This window comes from Barbus barbus, assembly GCF_936440315.1.
Source record: "Barbus barbus genome assembly, chromosome: 29".
Taxonomy (NCBI): domain Eukaryota; kingdom Metazoa; phylum Chordata; class Actinopteri; order Cypriniformes; family Cyprinidae; genus Barbus; species Barbus barbus.
The window spans coordinates 21983744-21997406 of record NC_136757.1 but is presented as its reverse complement, the minus strand read 5'-3'; the positions used below and the strand labels follow the sequence as shown (position 1 = coordinate 21997406).

Here is a 13663-nt window from a genome sequence, read left to right as displayed (position 1 = left end):
TGTTTCCCTCCAATGCGCCTATTGTCGCCACAGACCTACCGAGGTGCTGTGGTTTGGCCGTGTGCGAGGGTGCTCGTGTGCTTGGATAGACTCCAGGTGGAGAGCATCTTACTGCCTTGTTTACACACACACACAGAGTCACAAATATGACGCACGGGAAGAAGTGCAGATACACGCACGCCACATACGGCCAAACTGTAACAGCTGGTGAAAATCGCAGAAATGATTGTACGCCATTTGAATCTAATCTTTCCCTTCAAGAGCAAGAGGTTAATTACGATTGTGTGTGAATCCAAACGATGTCATGAAACAGGTGACCTCTAAGGTTCAGGAACCAAAGATACGTCACCCGTTTCACAGCTTGGAGATTCACGTCCAAAGGCGTGACGTTTCAACAAGGAAGGGAAAAATGGCTGTTTGGTGCTTAGTGCAGGTGATTTTATCTGTTTAAACATGTGTGGGTGTTTGTGTTTCAAGCCTCTTCTCCCCTTGGATTCATTATAGACAGCAGGTGAACAACTTTAGACCCTGTTCTCATTAAAACACAAGGCTGCTGCTGAGTTAACAGCTCACACACACACACACACACACACACACACACACACACAGGACTGACACAATTACTTCACCTCCAGGCCGTCTTTGTGTTTACCTCTCCACAATATGCCTCATATTAAAAGCTTTGTTCAAGACAAGCATTAAATGAAGCTAAAGTGAGCTATTGTAGGGTATCGTATGTTTGAATGTCTATACTGTAGCCTACACACCACGTCCTGACAAGAATGGTACCAAGGCAATAGGAGATTGAACTAATTACATGCTTTTGTTGAAGCCTAAAAGTGATAAATTATCTCATATAGCAGTTTCACCTGAGCTGGTCCGGTTAGTATTTACTGCTGAATAAACAGATGATAATCTGGCGAGACTGGTGTGGCGGCTTTTTGTGTTTTTGGTGAGCAAATATCTTATTAAAAAGAGTGTGTGTTGAACTTGTAAGCACACTAAATGAACAAGTACACTTTGTGCCGCAAACTGTCTCTAGAAAGAGCGCTAAACCGCACCATCTGTAATACATTTGAATGTTAATACGATGGTATTGTATTCTGCTGATCAGCTGATAGGGAAGGGGTATATTTGCTTAGTCCTACATCTACAGGTGAGATTTAACTTTCCGTGACACTTTTTGATGCCGTCTTTGTGAGTGTGTCAGTGCTTTGACGTGCACCTGTCGTTTTGTACAGCTCGTTTACAGGACGAAAGCGCAAACACTGCAGGAGTACGCAGGCGGATTGCAAATATGTATGTGATTTGTGCAACAATGTAAACTGTGTTTGATGAGAGTGGTTACGACATGACATGAAGCTTTATGGCTGCCACTGCTATTTGTCATCTTATGAGGCGTGAAATCCCATTTAAGTGACATGTTTAGAATATCCAGAAACACATTAAATGTCAATGCGATTGAAACTGTCAGGTTTAAATTTGGACTTAAAGCATGGGTGTCATTTTTGTGCAAATTTTTTCGGCTTCAATGGATGAGAAAGAGTGATTTTAAAGATTTAAGATATTTTCAAAAGCTTTAATGGCTCTTTTGAACCAATTAACTGGAACTAACTGGCCATGCAGGGTAATAGTAACATAATGCAGGAAATCAGTCATAATTGGCAAGCAAACAAAGCTTCGCTGGACTCTACATAGAATAAAACAAGGAAACTAGTAAATTTCTGTGAATTCCAGTTCTTTGACAAGAAAGGATCATGATTACATGGCCTGTATCGTGCTACTTTTAAGGTGAATTATTTAGGGTCATTCTCAAATTTTCTTCTTTTCACCAAACTTTGAGCTTGTCATATACACAGTGTTATTGAAACAGTCACCAAACTGGTGAAACTCAAAGTAAACCTTACCTCTCGTTCATCCTCCTGCTCTTTCCTGATTCGCTCCTGACGGACTTGCTCTGCCTCTTCTCGCTCTTGCGCTTCTCTCTGAAAAAAACAATATCACATTAACTAGCAACATACTGTACTAAAATACCTCAATGAGAAATTTTACACAATCATTCAGCAACTTTATATTTCATTATACTTCTAATTTAATTGTTAATAAATTGTTGTAAATTAAATTAAAATAAATTAATATAAATACATAAATAAAAACAAACAACAAAACAAAAAAGGAAATCTAAGCAAAAAAGGACATTTAATATCTTGCCAAACCTTTTTACGGTCAGCCTCCAGAGACAAACGATAAGCTTCATCCTGCTCTCTTTTGACCATTTCTCTGGCTTCACGTTCGTCCTGAAAGAAAAACGAGGGTGAATAAAACTAATGTCATAAAATAATCATCTAAAATTAGAACAATTTTTAATTTCTGAAATGAATATGAACATTAATATTTACATGTAGTGGGATCTAAAAGTAAAAAAAAAAATAATAATAATAAAATAAACTTAATAATAATAATAATGTTTCAAAATAAGTAAATGAATAAACACCAAGGTTAGAATTACATTTTTAGGTCTATTTTTAGATCACTGATTGGAAAAGCAAGTAGACACTGACCATGTGAACTAACTTGTCCAAAAAGACTTTTAACTACTTAAACTGTTTAGCTGTAGTCCAAGAATTTATTTATATTATCATTATATTTCTATTATCTAAATCCTATACCAGCTAGCCAATAAGAGCATGTCTATCCAGATAACAATCCCACTGGATCTTTGACGTATGAGATGGTTCCTCGTCATTGTCAGCAGTAATGACCACATACTGAATACTATTGTATTGTCGGACACACTAACTGGGGACGACTGAAAGAGTATCTTATAGAAGTGAATGCATGGAGTTCCTCTACATACAATAGACGGGCTCTTTTATTATTGTGAGTGTGTGTGTGTGTGTGTGTGTGTGTGTGTGTATCCTGTTTGTTAAGACCCAGCTGCAGGTCTACCTGCTGAGACTGAAGACTGTGAATAACTACTGTTGCTTTTGTGCAGTCAGGCTCGTGCGATTGTCTGCGTCTGCTTTTAAGACTAAGGGTCTTTTCTCCTGGCTGGACTTTGTGTGGAAATGTGAAAGAGTTGTGACTACACAGAGCAGACGAGAAGAAAAGGAAGGATAGAGGAGAGAAAGGAGCGAGAGAGCACAGAGGCTGATCAAAGGAGAGATACATCCTCAAATTCTATTCAAACGAGCTGTAAAAGAGTGTGTGAAAACCATGTTGTGGTATAGGAAGAGTTTGTGGGCTGATGTGTGTGGGTCTCTATTCGTAAAGTCAGAACACTGAAACAACTTGGGTTAATCAGGATTACAAACAACTGGATCTTTTATCTGAGGGCTGGAAATAAGAACAAATATACACTGACTTTTCCAACCACACTGTGCTTTTGAAGAACTGCTCGTACAAGGCAAAATCTTTCAAAAGGACTTTCAAAAGCCAGTGTTATAATAAAGCAATTAGTCATGAGAGGCCATGTTTTACACGGAATTCGCCATAGATAAGTGTTGTTAGATACAAGGTATTAGATACCTCACAACTTACTAGGTTCACGAAATAGTGACAACAACCTTATGAAAGAATAATTTATTTTTACTAAACAACATTAAAAACATTAATAGTAGACATTTTTAGTGTAGTATAGTAGTATAGTTCATTATCCAAACGGCAACCTAGAGCAACAAAACACAACACAAAACAAAATAGATTAAAAAAAAAAAAGATGTTGCGACTGGTCATACCAACATACCAGACTGGTCAATAGCAATGAATTTTAACATACTAGTTAATGATCAAATTCACTGGTCAAATATGACCAATTTGATTATCCATTTACTCCACTTGTATCCTTCTACATGAAGACGGCAAAGCATTCTTTCAATGCTCTGTCAAAAAGAAAAAGAAAGTGTAAGATGAAAATAATTAAACAGGGTGAGTAAAGAATGTGAAAGCTTTCTCCCATGTTTTATTTTCTCTCTGTTACACTCTACATACAATGAGTCAGTGCTGTGACCTGTACTAGAGCTAATGTAGCAAGCGTATAACTATTTTACCCCTGACTGCACAACCCCAGGTCATGTCACTTACACACAGAGGAATGCTGGTGTGATCTTGGTGGATGAGTGTGTGCTGTCTGGGTTTGTCTGTTGATACAGACAGTGTGTGTAAGGGGTGTATATCTGTCCATACAGATGGACAGACACACACAGGTCACTATGAGTCACCTGACTGCATGGGGTAGGGATGACACACACACACAGGGACATTTCGGTTAAGGACTTTAAAGGGCAAGCCTAAACTGCCTCAAATGGCAGGCTGTTAGTGGTGGCACAACAACAAATGCTTTCAAACACTCCCACACATTTCTAAGGTGGCTCACTCATTTGTGTACAAACACAAGGTTAACAAAGGATTTGAATTCAAGCATCACACCCATGATTTGAAATGAGCTGTAATCACTAGCTGTACTTCAATCAACAAATTAGGTCAATGCTACACTACTTTAACCCTTCAAAACCATTCGTAGTCTGATTTTTTTTCCTTTTTAGTGAATGTAAAACATTAAGCGCAACCAGTATAGACAAACCCTCAACGAACTGGTTCTTTTTGCTGAATCAAAACATTTAATGCAACAGGTGTGTTAAATATCAATGAGCCCTTTTGTGTTGAACTTTTTTTGTTGTTTTTGATTCAAATACATTTACAACAACCAGTGTAATCGGTTTCATGAAGCAATGACTCTTTTGAACCAGTTCTTTTTGTTGAATTAAATATTTTTCATCCAACCAGTGTTGTCCAATTCATAAACAAAGGACTTTTATGAACTGGTTCTTTTTGCTGAATCAAAAACATTCTGCACAACCAGTGTAGTCTAATTCATGAAAAATTATGATTAAAATGTTTTCTCTTTTTGAGTTAGTCCTTTTAATTAATCATTCAAAACTCAATTGAATAGTTTAGACATAACTGAAATAAAGAGCTGAAATGTATATTGATACCCAACCCTAGGGAGTAAATATTAACATTTTACACGTTTTAGCATCTTTAATTTCTGTTTTTCAACTGTTTTTCAGGGAACAGAAAATGAATGGAAATCTTGTTGCTTCACTTTCCAGCTAAGGGCCAAATGTGTGAACTACGTAAAGTGCAAAATATCTCCTCTGCGTTTCCTTTGGCACCTCACTAACCCCGGCTCCCTGTTTGTGTCCATTCTCATCACATTTCCTTCACAGCCAAACAGATTACAACCATTAATTGCCACGAGGAGCAAACCGTCAAGACGCTTCCAGCAGAAATCCATCAACGTGTCAGAGTTAGTCAAGCGCTCTGACTGAGGGAAGCAGAAATTTCACAGCCTAATGGATCTAATGGAACAGATACAAATTGAAAATAACGTTTTTAACTGAACTTATTCACCAAGCCAGGAAACCGGTTTAATAGCAGAAGGAGACTGAACAAATTACCTTGATTCTAGCAGAAATATTTTCACACTGAGACAATGGCAAGGACTATGACAATTATGACATGGCATAAATATTTTCTGTTGCTTTTCGTGATTGATTCATTCAAAGCATCCCACGCAGGGGTGTGAACAGAAAAGAGAATGCTGGGACGAGGCATGAAATGTCATGACTTATCAAATCATTGAGTTAATGTGCCTCAGGGGGACAGTAACCTGTGTTTGCTGTCTGAATATTTCCCACCAAACCACAGACAAAAACATTAACACACACAGGTGAAGAAAGAGGACTAATTAGCTCAACTCAAAGAAGTGTGGACAGACTTGTCATAACATGTAACAAAACATTAATAATTAGTGTTTTTAATTAGGCAGGAAGCTAATGTCCTCTTGAAAGTTGCCACAGAGCATAGAGATCCACTATTAGGAATAACCTTTCAGATATACCACTTAAAAACGTTTTCAATTCATTTGAACAGATGGACACATATTGTTTCAGCTCTTTGTATATGTGTTTGTTTGCAGACCTAGCATTGATTTAAATGATCACATACCGCATGCAGACATGAATCAAAATCGCATCCTGCCAGCATTGTGTCGACTTCACAAGCAAAGGCCACCGCAAGCTTACATTACACAATTGTGCTTTTTCTTCCATGGCTTGTCTGAAACCCAGACAAACATGCAGACGCAGGCGGTGTGTCTATTCTTACCCCTGTGTGATGGGCCGACTCATATGAGTCAGACAATGAGTGGTCATCTGCCCCAACATGCCCCTTTTTGTGGCCTAAAAATCTGACTTTGAATCTGCCTAATAAAAGGCACCTCACTGTGCTAATCAGTGTCTGGTGTAGTGAATTACAAGTAGCGTGCACTGCATCATTTTTTGGACGAACTGAGTTTATATTGTCACGATAAAATGTGGGATTGATTTTTCTATAAAGGATACATGCAGTGCTATCTTAGAATCTATTTTTGTTTCAGAAATGAGACCTTAAAATGCTGCCTATGAAGAGAGCTCATCTTTGACCTCACCTCATCTTTGATGTCTTCTTGCTGCTGTGCTGTGAAGATCTCCATGGCTCCCATGAGTCTCATCATAAGCTCATCCACTGTTGTGTTGCCTTCATCACACAAACAGAAAAAAACTGTAGCAGACTTTTGTAGTTCTTTTGAGATGCATGCAAAATGTTCCACATGGAAAATAACTGCATTCGGTATGACATGAGACACGATGATCTACTATTTAATTTTTATTTTATCCTTTTTTTTTCATATAATATTCATATCTGAATAATGCATATGAATGCAAATGCGAAAAAGAAATGTATTAAATATATTTAAAGATTAAATGACTAAATTATCTTTATGTTTTTATTAACAATTTAATTATGTATATCACAATTAAATATAAATTTCAATATATTGGGAGAAATTTGGCCCTCCAGAGACCAAACTGAGCCTAAAGTAAACCTAAAAAATGTTTTTTAATATAATTTTGAAAGAAATAAGAAACATTAAAATGTAAAATTAATAATAAATAATTAAGTTATGCACAATTTCTTGATCACTAATGAAACAAGTACATTTGTGACAGGTTTTACACAAATTTGTGGAGTTCAAGGCCACTAAAGCGCTGCTATTATTAAACCAAAGATTTTCAGAAATTCTGCAAGTTAAGCTTTCAATTCTACCTCAAATAGTTATGTTGACAGAATCATTTTTTTATATCCATCCATCCATATATGGTCTCAGATTTTCTGGTAGTACTAAGCAAGTTTAATTAATTGATGAAGTATTATCTATCATTTAATTTGTAGTTCATTTAGATATACATTTTACCTTGAATGACATTTAAAACTTCATTTGATGTCCGTTTGCCCATGACAATTAAAAGTAATGGGAACTGGTCAGTCTTGTACGTCCGAATGGTCTGTGCAACAACACTGCCAAAGTGCCTTGTACACATCGTGAGTAGTCTAGAGAGAGCGTGAGAGAAAAGAGAGAGAGAGTCAGTAATTTAAGTGAACAGTGGACAGACAGCCAGTGAAACTCCCCTGAACAATCACTGAGCTTAATAAGAGTACACAACTCATCATATTAACAGACTTTAAAACCAATTCTGCTCTCCGCTCAGAGGATGGTTCTTCTCCAAACACTCCCCTGGTCTGAATTAGTATTCAGCTCCCGCCGCACCGAATTTGATAGGGCAGAGAGGATTTCTTATTCCATTACAAAGACAGAACTTTAAATTAGCGTTTCGCTGAAGGAAAAGGGTAGCAGGCAGACTCAGAGAGCTCGCAGTAAATGTCATAATATTAATGAATTGCTATAGAGCAAATGCAAATATAGATTAGCTTCTCTCTTCTTTTAATAACATCGGCTTTAATAACTGGAAAGTAAAATAGAGGAGAGATGGAACACACTAGAGTTGAGGGCCCAAGGCCAGCGTGGGAGGGAAGAAAAAAAAAATTGAAGATTTTTTTCACACCAAATTTCATCCTATTATCAGAGAACTATAAAAAGTTTCATCAGAGTGAGCACTTCTTGGACTCTGGGTATATTCAGACAGGCATACTACCTATAATTTATAAAATAGTATGTAAACTATGTGCGGTAGTTATTCAAAATACACTACATGGAATAATGTATTTCTAATTAAATGCACTCCACCAGGCCTTCTATTTCTAATATAATGAATAAGGCAGTAGCAATGTCATCCATAATCTCATCTTTGACTCTTTTAATTACTTGCAATTACTAGAGTTATTAGGAAGTGAAGTGAAAACGAGTGAAAAAAAAATTAGTTAGCGTACTAAAAATTTTGTATTTACATGGTTAACTAACAGGACAACAGGCGATTCTATCTTCTGTGTAACTTATACAGATGACTAGATTCCACAGAACTTTTTCACTGCCAAAAAAAAATTAAACATCATACAAATAACACTTGTTTTTCAAGAGGTCCCATCAGGCATTGCAGTTGGCAGTTCATTGTCACATCAGTGATGCGTAAAGAAATCTTGAAGAATGTTAAGAGTTTTCAAAGGACCTCAGGGGAGTTATTTTTGATTTTCTAGTTAGTAACACCAGGTGTTTCAAGTCTCATCAAGGACGGCTTTGTAATTGGAGTGACACGCTCTCGTCTCCTTCTCAACCCTTGCTCAAGTCACACACTCTTGAGTGTGTGAACCATAATATTTCCCCATCGCCTGAACCGACAGAGGTGTGGCACAGTATCAGACCATCTGCTGAGGCCACAGGGCGTGCACTGCTCTATGACTGTTTCCCTGAGAAAACAGTTTCTCGATCACAATGATCATGATACTCAAACTATGCATTGATTTTCAATGACACAATTGCACAGCAACAACAACAGAATTCAAAGAGTTTTTAAATACTTCTGTTAATTTACTTAATATGAATTATGAACACCATATTTTTACATTGTCTTCACTAAGTCTACCAGATTTATTTTTTTACTTTTTATCATCCACAAGGACAACTCTCCAATAGTCCACCCATCCTCAAAAAGTGACATGATTTGAGGCATCCTTTACACCTGTTGCAAAACAGGAAAAGAAATAACCAGAATTTATACTTTGGATTAAGAATTTTGTTATTAATTATATTGCTGTAAAAATAGCCTTGTGGACATCTCTCTATAATCCTGTCTCTTCTCAATTGTTCTTTAAATAAAGGCAAAAAAAATAAAAATCAATTGTAGCAATAATACTTTTAATACTATCTTATGGCATGAATTTTGGGTTGAAAACTTGTATGATTCACAGGTTTTCATAATTTTTGTTAATTCATAATGATTCAGTTTGATTCAATACACAAATTTGATTTAACAACAATTCAACTCGGTATTTTTAAAAATGCATTTACATTATTCTTTAAATACCTCCCCCAATGTATCTCATAGATCAGAAAAAAACAAAATTTCTTCCAACTTTTTGCTGCAGAAAAAGAAACTTCTGTTGGAAAAAATAAAGCTTTAAATTGCAATTATTTCGATTTTTATCACTGTCAATAAATCAGCTATATGAATCATCAGAATTTAATGGATTGAAGGAAAAATAAAATAAATAAAACTTTGTATCTGCTAGAGCACACTGTCAAATTTTGACCTGCATCTTTTTCTTACATATACCAGTAACAAAGAGCACCTGTAGCACCTGTGGGTGCTAATTACATTCACTCTAATTACATTTGGGATCTGGATTAATGCACAATTATGCTGAAAGTCTATGTGATCGGTGTCAGCGATTAGCGATTCACAGGCTTCATTCACAGAGTTAGCTTTGAAAAACACTGCCAGTCACCATCCACAATCACCAATCAGTCAGGCCTGGCTCGGGAGTGTGAGAATGAGGTGTGTATGTGTGTATGAGTATATCAGCGTAAAAGGATGTGGGATTGTGTGTGTGTGTGTCTCTCTCGCTCTCTCTGTGTTCGCATTATGAATAGCCCCAGATGTTGCCCGCCTTTAATCTGTGGTAGAAAGGCTCAGCTGGGGCAAAAAGCAGAAGGGGAGGGAGAGGGGTATAGAGGCAAGGCTAGACTGAAGGAGCCCCTGCAGAAGCAGGTCACTAGCTGGTCTTTCTCTCCTCGTACGCTCCAGAGGGAGGCCTTTAGGGTGAAGCCTACTGGAAGGAAAAGTAGAGGCCTGCTCAGAAGCAAAGCCTGCTGGGACCAATCAAGAATCCATCTGCTGCCTGACCAGCTTCTCCCTTTTTCTCTCTCTGCTCGTTTCCTTTTCTGGCCTTACGTTTTTATTTTGCACTCTCCGCTTCTACCTGAAGCAATCTGGGATCTTCGTACAGTTTACTCAACATCTCGAAAACAAAACACATTTGAAACAGGGAAGAATTATTTATTTTTGCAATCTTAATACTGTTTTGGGCATAAATTTCTATTGCTTCCGAGGACTAAAAGTTGCATTTGAACAAAGACAAAGTGTAAAACCAAAGCGAAATGAAGCCATTGAGTACACCTTTGTATGGATTTAATCAAAGTACATATGAAACAGGGCAGAATAGATTGTTTTTGCAACCTTAATGCTATTTTAGGTGCATGTTTCTCTTGCTTCTGAGGGCCAAAAGTTGCATTTGCTCAGTGACAAAATGTAAAACCTCTGTAATTGGCGTCCTGAAATGAAGACATTCTGAGGAGTGTGCTCTATGATGGCTGTGTGTCTAACTGACCCTTTAGCAGGGCAGATTAGTGCAGATTGCCCTACCGGGGCCTCAGTGAGCAAACACAACATCTTTTGTTAAAGCCCTCTATGAGGAGAGAGTCAGAAGTGGAGAGGGGGGAAGGGAGGAATGCCTCTCATTAAGAGATCATACATTTTGAGTGTGAAAATGCTTCCGATCCCCACCGTTCTGGATGGTTTGACTGCCATTGTGAGTGTATTCGATGAGAGAGATGAAAGGAAGGAGCATGCTAAACAGAGTTACCTGGCTTTATTAGCTTCTTTAGTAACGTCCCAGGCCCATGTGATGAAGTTCTGGCTGAGATATGACACTATGGAGTCTGCGCACATCATCTGAGAGCAGAACACGTTACTGAGGACACTCTCGTCATTGTGGAGGTAGATGGCCAGCAGTTTTCTCTGAATGACAGAAGCACAAGATATACAAACAGTTAGGTATAGGAATCACATTAATTGAGATTATGGATATGATTAAAATTCATATTGATTCTTGTGGTTCCTTAACAATTCATTTAATGAGGTTTTAGTGATTTTTAAAGAAAATCTGGAAAACAGAAAAGCAACTGCTTCCCACAAGAGTCTGCAGGTAAATGAAGAAATCATTTCAAAATAAATAAAACAAATCAAATTAAATTTCAAAAAATACTTCCAAATAGGTGCTAATGGCCACACAAGTTCTTCCATCCCCAATATCTAATTTGCAGAATTTTTTTTTTTAAATAAAATAATATAAAAATGTTTTTTAAAACATAAATACCAATAAAACTGAAATATTCTAATATAATAATAGAATAACATTTTAATATTTTAAAATTATGTAAAACTACACTTGTGGTCAAAAATGTACATCTTGCAGAATTCGCAAAATGTTAATAATTTTATCAAAATAATATGGATGCAAGTAAACTTTTGAGTTACAACTGTATATAGTTTTTTTTTTTTTGAACAACTATATATTTGCATCAGGGGAAGAATGCACACTTGACAAAAATACTAAATAAATAAAAATGCAAACCATTCAAATATCTGCACTGAATAAAGAGAGACATTCACCCATTTATAAACTAATGCTCACACAAGTTATTCCATTCCCACATCCAATTTTCAGAAAAAAAGCATGAAAACTGAAGCCTCAATGGCCAATTCACTACCTATGAAGCCAGAACCCATCTAATCCCGGCTCACTGATCCACCCTTATTTCATGATTCCCCATCAGGCTTTCTGAGAGCTTTAAGGCCACTAATGCTTCACCAGGGTCCACGAATAGAAAAAGGCAGCGAGTGCCCTCCCCGCAAACCCTGAGCAAAACAAACATCCAAACCAAATCAAACTGATGCAGGCTAAATCAAACTTTCTTTGAAAAACAAAAACCGAACAAATCGCTTTATTTGTTTTGCATCAAATGCCAGTGCCTCCTTCCATCGTCGCAGGTTAGCACAGGAAGGCACCGCTGATGTCAACGCACGTCCAAATCCACAGATATTTACGTCGTCAGATGGACGGCACTCGCTCGCATAACCCAGCAACTAATTAAAATAAAAAAACGGACACCGCCACAAACATGAAAGGTTTTGCCAGACAAGACAGGAGAATAAAACCCACCGAATTACAGATCAACTCTGAACATTTCCTACAGCTCTGACCCCCGACAGTTCGTCGAATACTGCAGGAGGGATTTCTCAACAGTCCGATGGTGGAAAAACAGAAAGCAAATCGGGGAGAGAAGCGAAGGAGGGCGTCAACGGAGGAGAGAAAGTTGGGTTCTACGGAGGTGTGTATGGAGGGAGCGCTGCTGTGTTTGCACAGTGATTAAAGCTCTCGAATGAGCCGCACGGCCCCTGGCGGGAGAGAGCTCAGGCCTCTTTCACTAGCCCAATTCAAGGCCCTGAAAAGATTAAACACTCACGCTGGGTAGACAAGCAAATAGGACCTAGAGTGAGGGCGACATTTTACTCGTAAAAAACTAGAAGGGGGGTGGATGAAAACGAGACATGAACTTTTCCACTCCGCTCTTGTAGTCTTTCCTAAAACTGACATGAACGTATTCGCTCCGAGCTGCGAAAACATTTTGACCTTTTGAGGCCTCTAAGATTTCACTGAAGAGGTGGGGAGAAGCTACTCTCGCTAATAACAGTCTTTGGTCAGCTCCCTCGTTTCACGCCCCTCCATTACCCACAGTCACTCCTCTCTACTTTCATCCCATTGTTTTCTCCTCCTTTCTTTCCCTCATTTTTGTGGGGCTTTTCTTAGCCTGCAGAAATCAGCGCTCAGTCCAAATTACTGGGTCTGTTCTGGGGAAGAAACTGACCCAAAAGCTCTTTCGGTCACCTTGAGCTGTTCCCCACCTACTCGGGACGAGAATCCTGAAATGGTGAGAAGGAAAGGGTAGAGACGCGAGAGGAACATGGGAGGAGAGGACAGAGAGGGAGGTGGGTAGAAGGAGAGAGAAAGCTGATCTGTCCTGTGAGTGGTACAGTACTAGCTTTCACACAGTTGTCAGAATTCCCAGGCTAACTTTGGACATTTGAGTCAGTGTTGCAGCAGCATGACTACAAAGCATGTTTATCTGCAAAATGATGGCCTATTCACACCAAGCATGGCTGTTTGGCATGAAAAACATGAATGAAACAATGTCTCACTTTGTAGTCCTTCACACAAATCAGTCATTATTTATTCAGATACAAGTCATTTAAAAAAAAAATATTCAGATATCGAAATTTGGAGCATGATGGAAATTGAATGCAAAAAGACGCACTTTTTAAATTTTGTCATTTAGTTGCGTCAAACTTGATGTGAACAGGACTTGCGATTGAATTTACCTAATCAAGGACATGCTAACCACCTTGAACGAAGCATTTGCAATTAGTAGGGCTGTACATCCAGTAATACAGTACATCCAGCTGGTCTATGGTAATACAGTACATGTGGGAAGTCGTGGCCTAATGGTTAGAGAGTCGGACTCATAATCCGAAGGTTGCGGGTTCGA

The 13663-nt window shown here is 38.1% G+C and overlaps 1 protein-coding gene across 2 annotated transcripts in view; it reads right to left on the bottom strand.

The window, feature by feature from the left end:
* faf1 (Fas (TNFRSF6) associated factor 1) overlaps positions 1–13663 on the bottom strand; it is a 72250-nt gene that overhangs the window by 11223 nt on the left and 47364 nt on the right. For both annotated transcript variants that reach the window (XM_079384324.1, XM_079384325.1), the window contains exons 13-17: positions 10921–11075; positions 7298–7434; positions 6491–6579; positions 2217–2297; positions 1908–1985 (exon numbers count right to left, since the gene is read on the bottom strand). In XM_079384324.1, the coding sequence (XP_079240450.1) occupies positions 1908–1985; positions 2217–2297; positions 6491–6579; positions 7298–7434; positions 10921–11075 (540 nt within the window). The remainder of the gene's footprint in view (positions 1–1907; positions 1986–2216; positions 2298–6490; positions 6580–7297; positions 7435–10920; positions 11076–13663) is intronic.